Source organism: Dipteris shenzhenensis, chromosome 21 (assembly GCF_047967505.1).
Source record: "Dipteris shenzhenensis isolate YYH24624 ecotype China chromosome 21, Dip_SZ_1.0, whole genome shotgun sequence".
NCBI classification, from domain to species: domain Eukaryota; kingdom Viridiplantae; phylum Streptophyta; class Polypodiopsida; order Gleicheniales; family Dipteridaceae; genus Dipteris; species Dipteris shenzhenensis.
Window position 1 is genome coordinate 39,682,932 of NC_141616.1, and position 17,859 is coordinate 39,700,790.

Here is a 17,859-nt window from a genome sequence, read left to right on the forward strand (position 1 = left end):
TAGTACCCAAAGCCTTTCTTGTGGTAATAAATATGCCAGCCAATGGGGTAGCCTAAATGGTGCACAATTTGATCAGAGGGCAACACAGGTCTAGGCCATTCCCACTCGTGCAAAGGCAGGTGTTTCGACTTTGCAAAATTGACTCTTAACCCAACTGCAAGACCAAACAAGTCAAGAGCCTGCATAAGAAGCCAGACATCCGATTCAGAATTCTTGAGAAAGGAGGAGTCATCTCCATAGACTTGACTGACAAAAGGAGGACCATGTAGATGCAAGTGCGAAACTAAATAATCCATATACCATAGTGAGGCCATCCCAACCTAGGGATTTGGAGCATCCCAATCTAGATACCCCTTTCAGCTCTTGATCTATAGATGGAAACTAGAATGAGGTTGTGCCATCATATGAGAATGAGAAGAGCATCCCTAGCATGAACCTCTACTTACAAAAGAGGAGGGGCAGCAAATAGAACACTATATAATGCTGACTCACATCATCAAGTTGTTGCTTATAATTCGTCCATGAACTATCTGGGCGCAAGACACCATGCAAGGAATGCATCCGGGAGAGGTGTGTAAGATCCTTTCACACACACACACACACACCTTTTTTTTTAGTGAAAACTTTGATTGATTATATTACAAGAATAGTCACCTCAAAGAAGAGGCACTAGAAAATACATCAACTGAAGATCTCAGTATAAGCCAAATATACATCCTGATCTATCTGGCGAGTCTGCAAAGTGCCATCAATGCATCCAAATAAGAAATCCCACTGAGTGGGTTGCCAATGACCAAAAGCAAGAGTACTGATATGTGTGACCAGAGATTGAATTATGAGAGCCCAGGGCTGATCACCTTTCAGAAATTGCAGCAACATTTTCCCCCTGTGAGCAAGGATGTGCACCCGGATATTAGTGATATTCAAACCTCTATGCATTTTAGGGGGAAAAATTAGATGCACCGAAAGCAGTCTAAGACATTTTATGCCATGTTTGGAACGCCAAAAGATCTCCATAATGACAGACATAAAGGAATCAAGATCTGCCTTGGTGAACATGATCAAAGGTAAATAGAATTGAATGTATGCCACAAGTATGGACTGCACTATTCGGAGACAAACATGTAAAGGCCAGGTTGCCAGTTTTCAATATTCAAGCTTTTTTCAAAGCTTGATTAGAACCCAATCAATTTGTTGTCGACGAGTAGGTATAAAGGAATCAAGATCTGCCTTGGTGAACATGATCAAAGGTAAATAGAATTGAATGTATGCCACAAGTATGGACTGCACTATTCGGAGACGAACATGTAAAGGCCAGGTTGCCAGTTTTCAATATTCAAGCTTTTTTCAAAGCTTGATTAGAACCCAATCAATTTGTTGTCGACGAGTAAGTCCCCATCCCAAAGGATAACCAAGGTGTTGAACTAACTGAGTGGATGGGATGATCTCCCCTGGCCATAAGAGAATGTGCTAGTCTTAAGATGCAATGGGAGCAGCTTCCTTCTGCAAGGCAATCTGTCATCAGGAAAGTCATGCATGGAGAGCCTCAACCACAGAGTTGCATGATCAGAATACGTTAAGGCATGATCAACCCAAAGTTGACGAGTAAAGGCATCACAATGCTGCAGATCAACCTTATACCATCTGTCTAGGCGTGCCTGATAGGAAGATTGATCATTGTGTTGAAAGGTATAGCCCAGAAGTGTGGGCTGTAATTCCTTCCAGAGATCCACCAAACGCAGCTGAACCAAAGAGTCAGACCATGCTTGCTATTGAAAAACCAACAAATGAGTGTGGCCCGAAGTATTATCTCCTGGTTGCAGAGCATTGTTGAAATCACCACAGATGAATGCATAGTGTCTCCACGGATAATTATGCATGGCATCCCAAATCAACGCTCGACCATTGGAAGATTGAGGGGCATAAACCGATGCAAATTCAAATATTTCTCCTTCAATCAAGCATTGTATAATAATTCGTCTACCATGGCGATCATTGAGAGCTACAATGGGCTGAAAATCATGCCTCACCAAAAAAGCCACTCAAGAAAGAGTGCTCTCCAGCATAGAAAATATCATAACCAGCAAAATGTTCTATGTGACTAGCATACATGTGCTGATTATGTTCCTGCAAAGCCACTATGTCTGGCTGTAATTGTTTGATATACATCCACCCAAGCCAACACTTGGCGTCTGCCTGCATCCAATTCTAGTGCACCACTAGTACCCAAGTGCCAGGGTCAAAACTAAGGCATTTCCAAGAACTGTGACACCTGACTATGACAAGGCATCAATGCAAATCCCCAGAAGTGCTCAAATAACCTCAAGGCATAAAACTGCAACCAATCTGTTTCTCTGACATACCCTCTATGACTAAGTATCTTCTTACAGCCTGTAGGGCCCAGAAAGTGCTCCGAACAGCAAAATGCAAAATAACAAGCTTCCAAAATAGCAAATGCAAATCAAAGAGAAACCAAACTTCCATACCCGTGAAAGAGGGGCCAGCTCTGATCTCGTGCCTTTCCCCTATCCAAGCTCCCCGTTATACATGGTTGGTTTCTAATCATGGATAGAAGAGAGACGGAGAACGAGAGAAATGAAGAATCTAGAAGTGTAGAAAGAGAGACCAACGAGGCTCAGGGGTGAAGAGGCCAGGGGAAGAGAAGAAGGGCTAATCTTCCACGGCAAAAACCACCTGGAGCTTGGAATTGACCCGTGCAGCTTTAGTTAATAGCCCTGCTTCGGAATGAGTGCTTCAGAATGCGTGCAACAGCAACTCAGCGATCAAAAACCACCTCGGGATACGGGCAGCAGCGTTGGGGGTGTGTGCAGCTGTCCCAGAAGGTGTGCAAGCAGCAGAACAGCAGCAAACCAGGTCCGTACAGCAAAGGAATTGTCCGTACAGCCAGCATTGAAAGTCCGTACAGCTAGTAAATGACCCGTAACGATCCACCTTGGGAAGCGTGCAACAGCCCGAACAACCAGCTTTGCCCTGTGCAACATTAATTAATGCTTCCATAGAGCGGTACAGAAGCTTTGGAGAATGAGAGAGAGAGAGAGAGAGAGAGAGAGAAGGGCATGCATGAGGGGCTGCCACGTGGCGGCCTCATTAATGCTCTAACCCACCCAAAACCAATGAAACATTGGTTTACCCCTCACATTAAAATCCTAACCCTCTAAACCAATGAAACATTGGTTTCTCTTGGGCCTAACATTTAGACCCCTCAACCCCTAGCATTTGGGCCTAATGGGTGCAGTGAAAATTGGATGTACGGACTTCTAGGAAGTGGGTGCTTCCATTAGGCCAGTCCCCTTGGCCAACGTAACTACGGAAGGAGCCACGGGGTTAGCTACACATGAAATTCACGTCCCTATGACATTGTCCAATCCTTGTGGGTATCTTCAAAACCCTCATGCATAATATCATAAACCAGTTGAGCCTCAATCGAAGCATATAAGTCCTGACCCAAAGCCTGCTTTTGATTCTTGTGCATATAAGTCTTCATCGTAGTCATGTAGCTGAAAGGAGTGAAAAAATAAAGGAAAAGATAGCAGGGGAAAAAGGAAGCAGACAAAGGATAATTGACAAGGGAAGGGGCCCTTAAAACAGTATAAGGGGGCAGAGAGAAAGCTTATGCACAGGGCAGGAATACGAAGGGAGTTGTAGAAGGGGACTTCAGGAGGGTGTTTCCTGACAAGTTTCGAGTGGGGAAAACTATAGAGGAAGGGAAAGGGGGGGGGGGCGGAGCAAAAGCCTCTATTCTATTTTCACAAACTAATCATTTCCCCTTTCCTAGTACGGTTATTGGCAAGACCTTGTTGAAACTCGAGCTTGAGCACGCGCAACCTAGCCAACCCGATTTGCTGGAAAAACAAACCAGCCTCTCTTTCTTCATTTCTTCTTCCATCCCTCCCCATTATCATGATACCCTACATCCTCGCTACCTTCTACAATTTTCATCAAAAAACCCAAATCCACGTTTTCTTTTATGCTACATGCCACAGAATATCCTCAATGTGCACCTCAATTTCGACACCCTCCAACGATTGATTGAGAACCCAAACTGATGATCCACGACTTAGGAACGGAACCCACTCTTCCAAAGATATACAGCCTTGGCAAGTACACTGCACGGCTTGTTAACCCTCAGAGGACTCTTAACTCAGCCTGAGAGGGCCCTCAGCGTCCACGCATTTATAAACAGCTATGACAAAGGCCAGATCCATACATCTTGCAGATAGAGAGGCACACCCTGCCTTTAATTAATGAGATTCTAGGGAAAAATGTGGCAGCAATACTCCTAGGTGATTTATGAATATCGGCATCGAAAATGCATGCCTGTTCCACTTCAGAGATGTCAACATTGAGATTGGAGACATTATGCTGCTCATTTCTTCAACTTTAAGTGGACCTGTTCACAAGGATAGACACCCACTTTGCTCTCTAAATCAATTGATGGCACATTTTATACTCGTGGTACAAATTTCTTTGTGTGATACCCATGTATTATCTCAACCATGTGTACACTGTACGAGTACAGCTCAAGCGTCCAAAAGGTTGATAGCTCCTTTGGATGTAAGAATACAAGATAGAGTAATAATTGTAAGAGAAATTCACCATGTATGTGAAGCACAAAGCAGAAGCAATCTTTTACCAACAATACTGAGAGAGAGAGAGAGAGTAGATCCTTTTTAAACACAGCCCAATCAGGCTAAAAATGAATCTCCACCACAGTTAGAACTCCTGGAAACCACGCCCTCCTTTGTTGGAAATGAGTAGCTCTCCTTGCACAACTCGTGAGACAGGAGGTGAAGAACCTAAGTGAAAGGATTCACTATGTGAATTGATGGAGAGTGGGAGTGGAAGTCCCACTTATATAGCCCATGAGATGGGCAGGGCACAGATAGCCCAACTGACCAGCCAGCACACCTGGCCAACCGGCATCAGCAGTCGTCTATTACATCACCTGCATCATCACCACCTCAGCCGCAGTGTATGCTGCCACATAAGCACCATACAGGTCGACATGGCTGTCTGCCTCTCTAGCAGACCCCGCGCAGGGCCATGTGGCTGTCTGTCACATCAGCAACATCTGTACAGCTACCACATCAGTGCAGTGCTGTTGGGTGCATTCATGCACACCTGTGTATTGGTGTACGTGGATAGCTTGATGGACGGATGGCTGGCTAGGTGGGTGTCTGAAGACTTAAGACAAGTATACATAACAACAGATGAACCAAGAAACATACCCAAACTCATCCTCCGAAAACATAACACAGTTGTTCGTGCAGCTTCAATTTCATGACAGGTTGAAAACCATAAACTCCATCACACATAGCAGGGACTAGCAACTATAACATCCCCACCGATGTCATCAGTGCCCAATAGTGGGTGTAGACAATAGTATAAACATATGCTCTCACACATGCATGTCCACACACTCACACATACTTGAGCATCCATTTTATACATAGGTCTTCATGATGAGTTTCTGTCAGCAATCCAAAGGTGAAGGGCAATCTTCGCTCTCAAGGCTACAACTGCTTGTGAAAACTATACAATTTCATTTGTCTCTCTCAAACAACCATTTCTAAGCAAAAACTGCTTAGACAAACTAGCTGCACATTGAAAGCTTAGAGGAAAGGGAAAAGAGGCATGTAGAGCATATGTACGCCCTGCATGTCTCTGTGTGTATATGAACATGTGGCACATGTGCACACATGCATGTGTGCCGTGTGTATATGCAACCATGTGTTCATGTGTGCACGTGCATATATATTGCGCATACACATGCCTCTATGTGCATTTTTTCCTCTTTTATGCACACATGCATGACTGCATGTGTACATATGCTGCACGTGCACTGGTGCCCAAGTGTTGTGTGTGTGATGTGCGTGTGCAACTGGAACGAAAGGGGGGCACAGAATTCATGAGAAGAGATAAGGTAAAAGGATAAGAGCTGGCCCTGGCATCCACTTTAAGCTCTAAATAAAAGAAAAATTTTGGGAGTTCGCATGATTTACAACCCTAATTTTACGTGAAGCCATGCTCACCGTCACATTGTAAGGTCCTTGTGTTCCTGAAGGTGATCGGTGCTCATCCACAATGCGGAACTGCAACCAGAAACTTTCACCCTCTTCATCACGGAAAGATCGTGATGATGGCAGAACATATATACCCTCGCGCTTCTGGCGAACTGCTAGAACGTTTCTTCCTTGGCTTTGTGAGGACCATGACTGCATGTATTGCCACAACCACCCTCAACATAAGATTTAGGCAAAAAAATTTAGTCTATTCTTCTCAACTTGTATAAAGAAAGGCTGCAGTGACCTATACAGTCCAGAAACAACATCACACCAAACGGATCACAGAAATGTGCGCAAAAAAACTGTCACCCCAAATCTCCAAGATTTTTCACAAGTCCTGTATATATCAATGAAATCAAACTCCAAAAGAATATTGTTTTAAGGTGATCAAACACAAGGGCAATTAAAAGCTGCAATGTCACTTTCAAGACTACAATTCCTAAAGTAGAGAGAGCTTGTTTCGTCCAGAAATCATGTGACAAAGCTCATCTTTTTTCTTTAAGAGCTTCTCAAGCTCAGGATAGTGGCTTCCATCATATCTTTGTGATTCGTACATGCTTGTCTCCCAACAAATTCTCACGATGCTGAGGAGCTGAATCAGAATAGCAATAAAATGAAGAACTGTTACCTCTTCTGCCTTCTCCTTCATCTACTATGGATCCTATGAGAGCTTGGAGCAGTAATCTATTGGGCTACTCTTGATTGCTATTTGCTATTTAAGGTGTAGACAATGCCGCAAATTGCAGATACAACCCATCAAGATCACCTCCTTGTGGACCTGCCTGACTTCATGGAATACGCAATGTGAATGACAACATACAAGCATGGTATTTGTAGTCAAAACTTACACTGACACGCTCTAAACATAATATTGTACAGGAGCAGTAATTGTTCGAGATATTTTGAGTCCTCTCCAATGCGTATACAGAAGTCTTAGCTAGAGGTTTAACTGATTGTTTGGAATTTCATTGAAACGGTCAGAGAACAATTCTAGGGCCAAGTTTTTGAATACAAGAACATCTACCTCAAATATATGGTTCACCTAAATCCTTGTGAAAGCTTTGGGGTTTTCTTTAGGTGTTACATTTGCAGATCCTGCATTATCTGTGCATACGAAGTATTTTTGTCATATTGTAGATAATATCTTAAAGTTGATGGTGCAGTTGTTTCTCTTCTGTTAATGACAACTTTCAATCAAAAGCATGTATTCTGAGTTCCCCTAGTTTTTCTTTTAGCAGTGAACCTCTTCTCCTTATGTCAACTTTCAATCAAAAGCATTCATTTTAGTTCCCCTAGTTTTCCTTTTAGCAGTAAACAACAGTTTTTCTATCTTTGCTTCTTTTATGTCTGTACGGAGAATCATCAATTATCTTCTCTATAGCTCTGTCAAATTGCTAAGATCCACCATATAGAGAGCCTCTGACAAAATGGCAGGGTCATGAAAGGTAATCGATTTGATAGAAAAAATGAAACCGTTATTACAACAAAGCACAAGCAGCAGAATTCCAAGGGTACTATATTGGCCAAAAGAGTCACAATACAAATATAGGTACCAGAATATGTATTTATTTACCTTCATGGGATGGTAAGGTGCAGGAGTTGAGAAGCAAAACACATTTCCATTCATGGTTGTCACAAGGAGGTCAAGATCGTCACCTCCATCAATATTATCCGCTAGTACCATGCTGTAACTGCAATTGAAAGATGCACAATAAGTAGCCCTCATTCCCTCGTGCTGATTCTTAAAATCTAATTTATTCCAAAACAGTTAAAAGATCGAAACTGAGACGCTAATTGTTTGTAAATCTCTCATAGCCCACGGGATTACATTTCTTTTGTCTTTGTACATTGAAGTTCTGGGAAAACTTACGATGTTTCACCAACATCTATAACATCAGCACAAGATGTTGGGCCATCAATGAGATACAGGTATCCATCGAATGCAGTGACCACCAATGTAAGACCTTTCTGTTCTGTACCCGGCCTGCTTAAATCTACTAAAAGAACAGGGGCCATTATTCGCCCATGAGTACGGAATGGATATGACCGCAAATAGGAGCCATCCAAACCTTTCAAGACATATATGTTTCCTGACACTGTTGGGATTACCAGATCAGATTTTCCATCACCATCCACATCACCTACAGTGGGAGCCTGCCACCAGAAACATTGTATAACTTTAACCACAAAATTACTTTTATTTAATTGAGTACGAGAGAGAGAGAGAGAGATCTTGTCCAGGAGAATAGGATTTGTGTCGGGGACTTAAAGCATACTCTTTGTTTGGTATACAAATGTATCACACGTACAAATAGCCATGTTGAATAATAATTTTGTATCAAACATGTGCTTATTGGATTACTATTGCTAGTTGAGTTTAAGTTTTCTTTTAGTCTCATAGACCCATCAGTCTTTAGCAGACTTTAATAAACTCTCTCTCTCTCTCTCGCTCGCTCGCAATAATCATCCAGATGTCCCTTGTGATAAATGGTTTTAAAAGAATGACAAGAGGCACGGGCAAGGATTATGGCAACCAACAACTCTGAGGCAAGAAGTGCAGCTGATAAACTTAAGAAAAAGAAAGAGGATAAATCATGTACTCGCAATGGCAGGAAAAAGGGCTTTCAAAAGAAAATAAGATGCAAGAAACTCAAAACATGAAGGAGATAGCATGAAGCAAATGCTCACTCATGCCAAAGGCCTTAATGAGCAAATGGGTGTAGAGAATACTACCAGTGGACAAGGCTGCCCACAAGATCCAAGTCAGCTTGGGACAAGGTGGAGAAATTCTAGAAGCATTTCATAACCAGTTTCCTGGGACTTAAAGACACTATTCTATATTCCATCCTACTGTTGGAGACTAGCAGCATCCCACTCGAGCTCTTGGCAATGGAGAGAATGTCACAATACTTAGTTAAGGTCACCAAATCGCCTGAGAAGAGACTCCCAAGTCTGTGAAGGGAAGCAAGTTCGAACTTAAAAGAAACTAACAAGAGTAAGATTCTAGTGTCGGGGTGGATGGAAGACACAAAGCGATGGCTCAAATGCTGGGGTGTCGAAGTATTATTGGTGTCTTTGATAGAAGACAAACAAGTTGTGGAGGCCTTCTTAAGGAGACATTTGTTAGCATCACGGGAGCATGCACATCACCGCACAAGATTTGAGTACTACACAAACAATATGCCACACTACAAAGACTATTTCTTTGCATCAAGGGGACAACGTACTCAGCCTTACCTTCTAGAGATGACCCCGAGATTTGTAATACATGCAGGTGCTTCCATAACGGCAAGCTCACAGCATCTCCTACAAGCCTCACCCCCACTCCTCGTTCAAAGAAGTCACTATACTATCAGGGCACAATAAAGTCTAAGCAGCCCTCCTTTTTGGAATGTGATGCCTACTCAAGCATCAGAGAGAATTTCAAGACTATCATCTCAACGCATTTGAGCATTGCTAGTTTTCCTCCAAACGAGGACATACCATAGCCATGACAGCATACATAGCAAAGGTTGTGGAGACACCATGTCATTTGTTGGATCAGTAGACATGCACCATGTTTTCTACCATATGTAATCGCTCATATGAGCTATCTCAGATGTTTTGTCTTTTGTTATGGTCCCATAGGCCGTATTCAGCCTTCATGGACGTGAAAAAAATCATCATCTCTCCCTCCCTCCCTCCCTCCCTCCCTCCCTCCCTCTCTCTCTCTCTCTCTCTCTCTCTCTCTCTCTCTCTCTCTCTCTCTCTTTGGGAGTATTAGACGATGGAGTGATCATCAGACCACAATACCTTGAGGATAGAGGAGTTTGACATGTTGCCATCGGACAAATGCGGAGCTCATCCGATTACTTGAGGATCAAGGCAGAGAAAGCTGCAAGCACACCTAGAGAGCAGCCAATCAATAGCTTATGCATATTGGAGGAGATAGAGACAAGGGAACACTTCCTGTGTACCTTCCCAGTCTAGTATGAGATCCAGGGATGATACCATTGTCTCTTTCAAGAGAGGCTCGGCACTCTCTCAACCGATCCACTTTCATGACCAGATTTGTGTTAGCCTCTACCCCATCGAGATGTGACGGCATAGAGAGATGCTATTGAGGCAAATCAGGCAGCAGGACATGATGGCACCACAAGAGATTGGGATAGACAATGCAGGGTGACATGTCACGAAATTCTACGCTTTTGAGTCAGCCCCAAGATACAGTGGTGTGGAGGAGAAGAAGGTAGCTAACATGAGGACAAAGTGGATCAATGGGAAGAGACGGCGTGGAGCTATTGAGCCAAAGAGGCAGAGACCACACATGACACAGAGGGTGACCAAAACGTGTACCATGGAGGTTACCCTATCTCATCTTCCCTCAGGGGGGACCGCCCAAGCCAAGGGGTCACTCATGATATGGCCCATCGAATACAAAGATCATGGAGACTGCGGCCCCCACCACAGCTAGAGACGTCTCGATAGACATGGATACGAGATATCTTTGCTACTCATCAAAGAGCCACCATGGCACTTGGATATGTGTTCTGAACACTAGTTTTTTTAGCTTTTCAAAATTTTTAGTTTATTAGGATAGCAATCAGCAAGGGCCTTAGTGAACCCTTTGCTTCAGCCCATAGTGGCTTGTATGAGTTACTTTGTCATTGTAAATTGTCTCATAGGCCCGCAAGGCCTTCCGAAGACGTTAATAGATCTCTCATGGGTTAGGATGCTCGCTTAGTAGCTGCACCGTTTTGCTCCTTGTATCAGGTTTTCCTAGACCCATCAGTCTTTAGTAGACTTTAGTAGACTTGAAGACCTACGCAACAAGCTGAGAGAGACTAGAGAAGATGAGCTCTCAAACCTTCGAGCCCAAATGCAAGATGAAATGAAGAAATGGCAAGAGGAGATGCAAAACAAATGGACATGTGAGAAAGGTAAAATGATGCAGGACATGACTTGTGCTTTAGATGAAAAAAACAGTAATTTGACCTCAAAATTTGAGACATTGGGAGCACATGTTGATGCCGTCCAAAGTGAGAATTACAAACTGAAGGCAAGTGCTCATTGGGAAGAAGGGGAGTTTCAGCCACCTTTTAACAAGGAGCTGAACACCATTAAAGAGCAAATGCAGCAGCTCAAGAATACGAAGGGGTCGTCAAAGGAAGGGTGCAAGATCATTGATATGCTGAAATCAGAGAATGAACAACTCAAAAAGGAAATGGCAGCTTTGCAAACAACGGTACAAGGGAAACACGCCGAGTTCACACAACAAATCATGAAAGGGAAAGCTCATAATCTTGCATGGAAAGATGTACTAAAGAAAGACACAACACCAAATAAAAGGGAGCTCATTTATGAAACAATTGAGGAAGAGAAACGACGGGACAGCAAGAGTTTGAATGTGCTGGTCAGAGGCCTAACAGTAGGTAATAGCCCCATGTCAGATGCCAAAATCCTCTTTGACAAGATGGGAGTAAACCTCACTTGTGAATCAGCCTGGAGAGTGGGTAAAACAAATGCACCAACGAGGCCTTTGGTTGTAAAGCTGCGAACAGCAACAGATAGATCCACCCTTATGAGTGCACGGGCACCACTGAAGGGGACCAAGACCTTTCTAGATGAAAATCTCACACTCCTACAGCAGGAACACAGAAGGGAAGGAATGGTGCGGGTGATGGCTGCAAGACAAGAGGGGAAATGGGCACTTTACAAAGATGGCAGGGTGATCATTCGAGAGAGGGTAGAAAAAGGAGTATGAAATGCAGCAAGAGAACGGGACAGCACATGACGGTGTCTGAACGATGGGGCGAGTATGCGAAACAAATTGAGGATGGCAGTGCGGAATTGTAATGGCACCCTATGGTCCGACCCAGGGAGGTTCTTGGAGACATACCATAACAGAGATGTGATCTTCTACACCGAGACGCATGAGAGCCCAGAGAGAGGGGTACCCACAGTGACAAGATACACGTGGGAGTCTGCCCACGGGAAGGAACTGAGGAGGGATAGTGGGGTACGAGGATCCGGAGGTGTGGCTGTTCTTTTCAGATCACATCTGAGGCCACTCCTTTCTATGATACGAAAGGAGGAGCATGCACGACACATGTGGATTCGGATCCAGTTACCAAACACACAACCGACTTTCATTGCACTATGTTACTTTCCCCCAGACACATCATCCTATGCACCAGAAGTCACCACGGATGGGCAGCACAGCCCATATGAGACTATTCATGATGATATCACACAGTTCTCTAGACAAGGGGACACTCTCCTCCTTGGTCACTTCAATGCACGTACTGGGAACAGACAGGTGGGCGTGGGCCTGTTAGATTTCGATAAGGATTCTCTCATAGTACCGGAGATGGATGCAGCAGAGCTGAGGATCGTGAGGCAGTTGGCAGATGCAGATGCACCAGTGACAGCGTATGGAGACATTTACTCAAGCCGGGGCTATACATGACTTGATCATATAAAGCAGTCTCTGAAGATGGCCATCATCTGGCGGACTCACCTGTTTCCCACATGGAGGAGGGAGTAGTACGGTAGACTACCTGCTCAGTCCACTGGCCCCACGGATACATGATTTTATTGTGCTGCCCCCTCCACTCGAAGGGGGCGACCACTCATATCTCACTTTCTGTATATGGGTCACCATGCCAGCCATAAGGAGGGCCCCCCACCACCCACTCGTGTTCAGATCCATTTTGACCGTGCTCTTGACCTGGTCGGTGTATGTGAGCCACTTGGCTTCTGAGCTTCCAGTACTACTTGGTGATGAGATGGACCTCGCACATGCATCAGACACTCTTATATCGGTGATATAGGATGTTGCCGCCAGATCCTTTCCCACGACACGATCTGCACGTGTTCCATATGGGAAGATGCCCCAAAATCCATGGTTTAATGATGAGTGCAAGAGATGAGAGCCCACCTTACACGTGAGATAGCACTGGGACATTTGACTCCACCAGAGGCACACCGGATCTCACGCCGAGTGACACGGAGTAAGAAGCGGGCTTTCCTCATGCACAGGATGGATGAGGTGATCAATTCCTTTCGCAGAGGAGATCCTACCACGGGAGAAAGTCACCCATTCCCATCACAGATCCCGCGCCTGGCACAAATATGCTTGCTCTTTGTATGATGTCCCTGGTCAGGCACCACCTGATATGTCCTCTATGCCCAGACCCACCACATGTTATCTATTTACTTCGCAGAATGTACGAGCTGCTCTTCTTTGGCTTCATAACCGACGATCACTAGATCATGAGGAATTACGCACTGAGCATTTTGCGCATGGGCAAGAGATCTTGACCCCGATATTAGCACAGTTGCTCAATCATGCCGTATGCCATGGCTTCTCACCTACCTAGAGCACCACCACCATAGTACCGATACACAAGGCAGGTGATCCCATGGACACTGGGAGCTACCGTACTCTTATGATTGGCCACACTTTGGCTAAGATATATGGATTGGTCCTAGAGAGGGAGATCAGCAGCAGCCACACAAAGGGTCAAGGACAACGGGCACTTAGGCAGGCAGGATTTCGAAGACAGCACTCCACCCTAGATCACATTTTCACCCTGAGGGCTATCATTGAGGAGGTGCAGTCGAGGCGTCAGCATGTCTACACTTGCTTCGTAGATTTTCGTAAGGCATTTGACATTGTTCCACGCTCTCGCCTGATCACGAGGTTACATGAGTTACGGCTCCCAAATATCATGATTTGGGGGGTCATGAGTCTATAGGAGTCTGTCAGTGGGAGGATACGTGCCCCAAGAGGCTTATCAGACTGGATTGAGAGCACCATCGAAGTTAAGCAAGGCCGCCCCCTATCACCAACTCTCTTCGGGCTCTATATTGACGAGATCACTTCTTTTGTTGATCGACTAGGCGGAGAGGGTTCGCTCCTGGCTGACCTAATGGTGCAGATATTGTTGTATGCCGATGACATAGTCCTCATATCATCCTTAGCAAGGGGGCTGCAGAAACATCTAGAGGCTCTGGAGATGTTCTGCAGGGAGAGAGACTTGACAGTTAACCTTGGGAAGACCAAGGTTATGGTCTTCAACACCTCGCGAGTAGCGTCCCATCACCATAGTTTCACATACTGTGGCGAGCCTGTGGAGATAGTGCAGTCCTACACATATTTGGGGATAGTGTTCACTAGACCAGATTTTACAATGATCCATGTGGGTACGGCACGACTCACACGAGGAGGGGTGTTCTAGCCCGACTAGAGAGGCGATGCTTCCGAGCACACTTCCAAGACCCCTGACGAAGGGCTGGCTCTTTGACACGCTGGTGAGACGACTGCCATGTATGCAGCACCTTTTTGGAGGAGTGATATTTCAGCGACGAAGTGGCAGAGATTTGAGAGACTGAAGGTGACCATGGGATCCACGATGATTCGGAGTAAACCCTCAGCCCCCCATCAGATTATACAGGCAGAGTTCGCCATGACTCCACTCTAGGTTGATGCCATCTTTCAGACAGTGACATTCCTGCACAGAGTTTGGGTCTTACCCCAGGAGAGACTACCGAGGTTAGCACTTGAGTCCTCCACGAACTAGCAGAGAGTGGTGTTGATACGGCATGGTACGCACAGATATCCACAAGGTTTGGTAGTCACAGCATTCAGATGGACAGACTTCCCCCCTTTCACTACAGCCTGGACGCACCACCCAAATGATCCCACGAGATGAGATCAACCTTATCATAAGGTTGGACCTCCTCCAGCTCCATACATCTAGGGCTTGGAGGGGAGAGGATCTCTCCACCAAGCTCCAGTTCTACCATGATCACTTCTTGAGGATCTCAGAGCACGGTCTTGTCTTTAGACCTCAGTATCTTGAGGATAGGAGAGCTTCACATGCACTGAGGATCGCCATTGGTCAAATACGAGTCTCATCACATCAACTGTGGATTGAGATAGGGAGAGTTGCATGCATACACAAAGAGCAAAGGACTTGCACACTATGCCAAATAGGGGAGATCGAGATGGAGGAGCATTTTCTATGTGTCTGTCCGGTCTACTATGAGATCCGAGGACAATATCATTGCCTCTTTCAGGAGGGGCATGGCTTCCGTCCACTCACACAGTTGATACATTTTCATGATCAGGTCTGTGTTGGGCTCTACCTGCTTGAGATGCGCCGACAAAGAGACAATCTGATGTGACAGGCCAGAGAGCAACATGGACTGATGCCACAGGTCACCATCGACAGATCATAGACTTTTGTCACAAACTTCTATGCATTGGAGTCAACTGCCAGTGTAGCTGAGGGAGAGGAGCTTGATAAGATGAGAGCATCATGCATCAATAGTAGGACTGTCCACCGGGATGCGGTCAGACGAGTGACACACACTCCACATACAACACGGAGAGAGCCCAGACTATGCACGATCAAGGTCCAGCCCATCTCATCCCTTCTCAGAGGCGACCGCCAGAGACGAGGCATCACCCTTGACGCAGCCCAACAGATCCAAACATCAAGGATACCACACCCTCCCCCGTGTCGCGAGACAGCTCGACAGACACAGATACGAGAGCTTCTCGCATCTCATCAGAGTGCCACCAGGTTACTTGGATATATGGAACCTGAGCACGTACTAGGAGTGCTAGCCTTGAGCGCCTGACACACTTCTGTTACTTTGCTACTCTAGTATTTTGCTTTGCTTACTAGCTGAGCATGTTAACATTTTAGCTTTTGCTTTCAGTTTTTCAGTTTTCAGTTCTCAGCAAGGGTCTTAGTGAACCCTTTGCTTCAGCCATCAGTGGCTTGTATGAGGTACTTCTTGGCTTCGCACTTTGTCTCATAGGCCCGCAAGGCCTCTCGCAGACGTTAATCTCTCGCAGGCCCCTTTACCCTAGATCCAATTGTGGACGTTGCTAATATCATCTCATCAGCAAGAAATAAGAAGGAAGCAATACAATGAGAGGCTCAAGCGACAGGGGAAAATCCCTCCAATGGAGGAGACTATCAAATAGGGATGCGAGACCCATGGGACTCACAAGTCCTTAGAAGTAATGTTTTGGAATTGCAGAGGATTCCCCTGGAACAAGGGAATTAGTATCAATGCTTTCATACAAGATGCAGACATCATTTTCCTTGGAGAAACATGGGAGAGCGAAATTTGCAGGATTCCAGACGTACCAGGATACGTGGTGCATACCGTGTATGAGAAACAAATAGGGAAAAGAGGTCAAGGTGGTGTAGCATGCATGTATCAAGAACATTTCGCAGAAAAGATCAATTTCTACAAAGCCGACAAATACAAGAGGTTTATATGGCTGAAAGTCAAAGGCGCATGCCCTCTCTTCATTGCAGGTTGCTATATACCACATCATGACTCTCCCTTTTATGGCAGGAATGGAATAGACACCAGTGATGCATTTGCAGCCTTATGCCTAGACATTGCTGAGTTGAAGGAAGTAGGTAAAGTCATAATACTGGGTGATCTCAATGCAAGAACTGGACAAATGCAATTTCAGCCGATCATGCATGATGAAATGGATAAAGAGGATGCAATCGAAGTGGATGACAGATGGTACAGGATCTCAGACGATAACACCATTAATGCACAAGGCAGAGCACTCAGAAGCATGATGAATGGTCTACATATGCCAATACTAAATGGAATGCAACTATTTCCCGGGACCAACGGGACTACATGTTTTTCGGCTAGTGGAGGGCACAGTATATTAGATTATGCTTTGGCACATGTAGATGCATTACCTAACATTCAGAGCCTCAAAATAGGAGCAAAACAGCCAGAGTCACACCATCTCTCCCTGTGGCTCACCCTTAGTGTGCAGGCTGAAATCCACACACAGAAAATTACAGCACATCCAGGAGGCTTCCGGGTGGATCAAGAGAACAGAAAGAATATGCCATCACACTGGATGCAAAGCTGAATGCAATGGCAGTTACACCCACATGGGGAGCCCTCAAAGAGGCTATCTTGGACACCGCCACAAAGGTGTTTGGAGTAGCCCCCCAAGCAAGACAGAAATTGGTCAAAGGTCTACCATGTAAGAAATGGTACGATGAAGAGTGCAAGCAAATGCGCAAAGCATTGAAACACATTCCAAACACAGACTTGTACAGATAGAAGGAGAAACAATATAATGCTCTCACACGGAAAAAGAAGAGGCATTACATTCTAGAAAAGGGAAAATCTGATTTACTTACATTCATCAAAAATCCCAAGAAAGGTTGGAGGCATGTCAAGAGTCCGAAGAAAAAGATCATGGGGAATATATCAGATGAAGATATGATGGAATACGTCATTAAACTCTACAATCATGTCAATGCGACAGAAATGGGGACTGAAGAGGTACCACTTGCTTCTCCCAATCCTTTTGCATTTGAAGACATAGAAACAAGGCTGAAAAAGATGACCAATGGAAAAGCATCTGACCACATGTCTATGTGCGCTGAATTTCTAAAATGGACAGGAGACAAAGCAAGAGAGTGGCTATCACAGGTGTTAACACACGCTTTACAACATGGTTTCCCGCTTGATTGGCAGGAAAATTGGGTTCAGCCCCTTTTCAAGGGAGGCGACAGAAATTCAGTTACCAATTATCGAACTATAATGGTCAGCTCCACCCCAGCCAAACTTTTTAGTGCAATACTTGAAGCAAAAATCAGCAGCTGGGCAGAAGAAGCCAAGAAAAGGGCTATTGGGCAAGCAGGCTTCCGCAAAGAACACAGAACTGCAGACCACCTCGTTACACTGAGGGTCCTCATGGATGAAAGCAGATTACACAGAAACA

The 17,859-nt window shown here is 45.0% G+C and overlaps 1 protein-coding gene across 1 annotated transcript in view; it reads right to left on the reverse strand.

Moving 5' to 3' along the window:
- DEX1 (defective in exine formation protein (DEX1)) overlaps window positions 1-17,859 on the reverse strand; it is a 199,323-nt gene that overhangs the window by 45,231 nt on the left and 136,233 nt on the right. The window contains exons 11-13 of the mRNA XM_087392435.1: window positions 7,957-8,240; window positions 7,660-7,777; window positions 6,054-6,236 (exon numbers count right to left, since the gene is read on the reverse strand). Of these exons, the coding sequence (XP_087248561.1) occupies window positions 6,054-6,236; window positions 7,660-7,777; window positions 7,957-8,240 (585 nt within the window). The remainder of the gene's footprint in view (window positions 1-6,053; window positions 6,237-7,659; window positions 7,778-7,956; window positions 8,241-17,859) is intronic.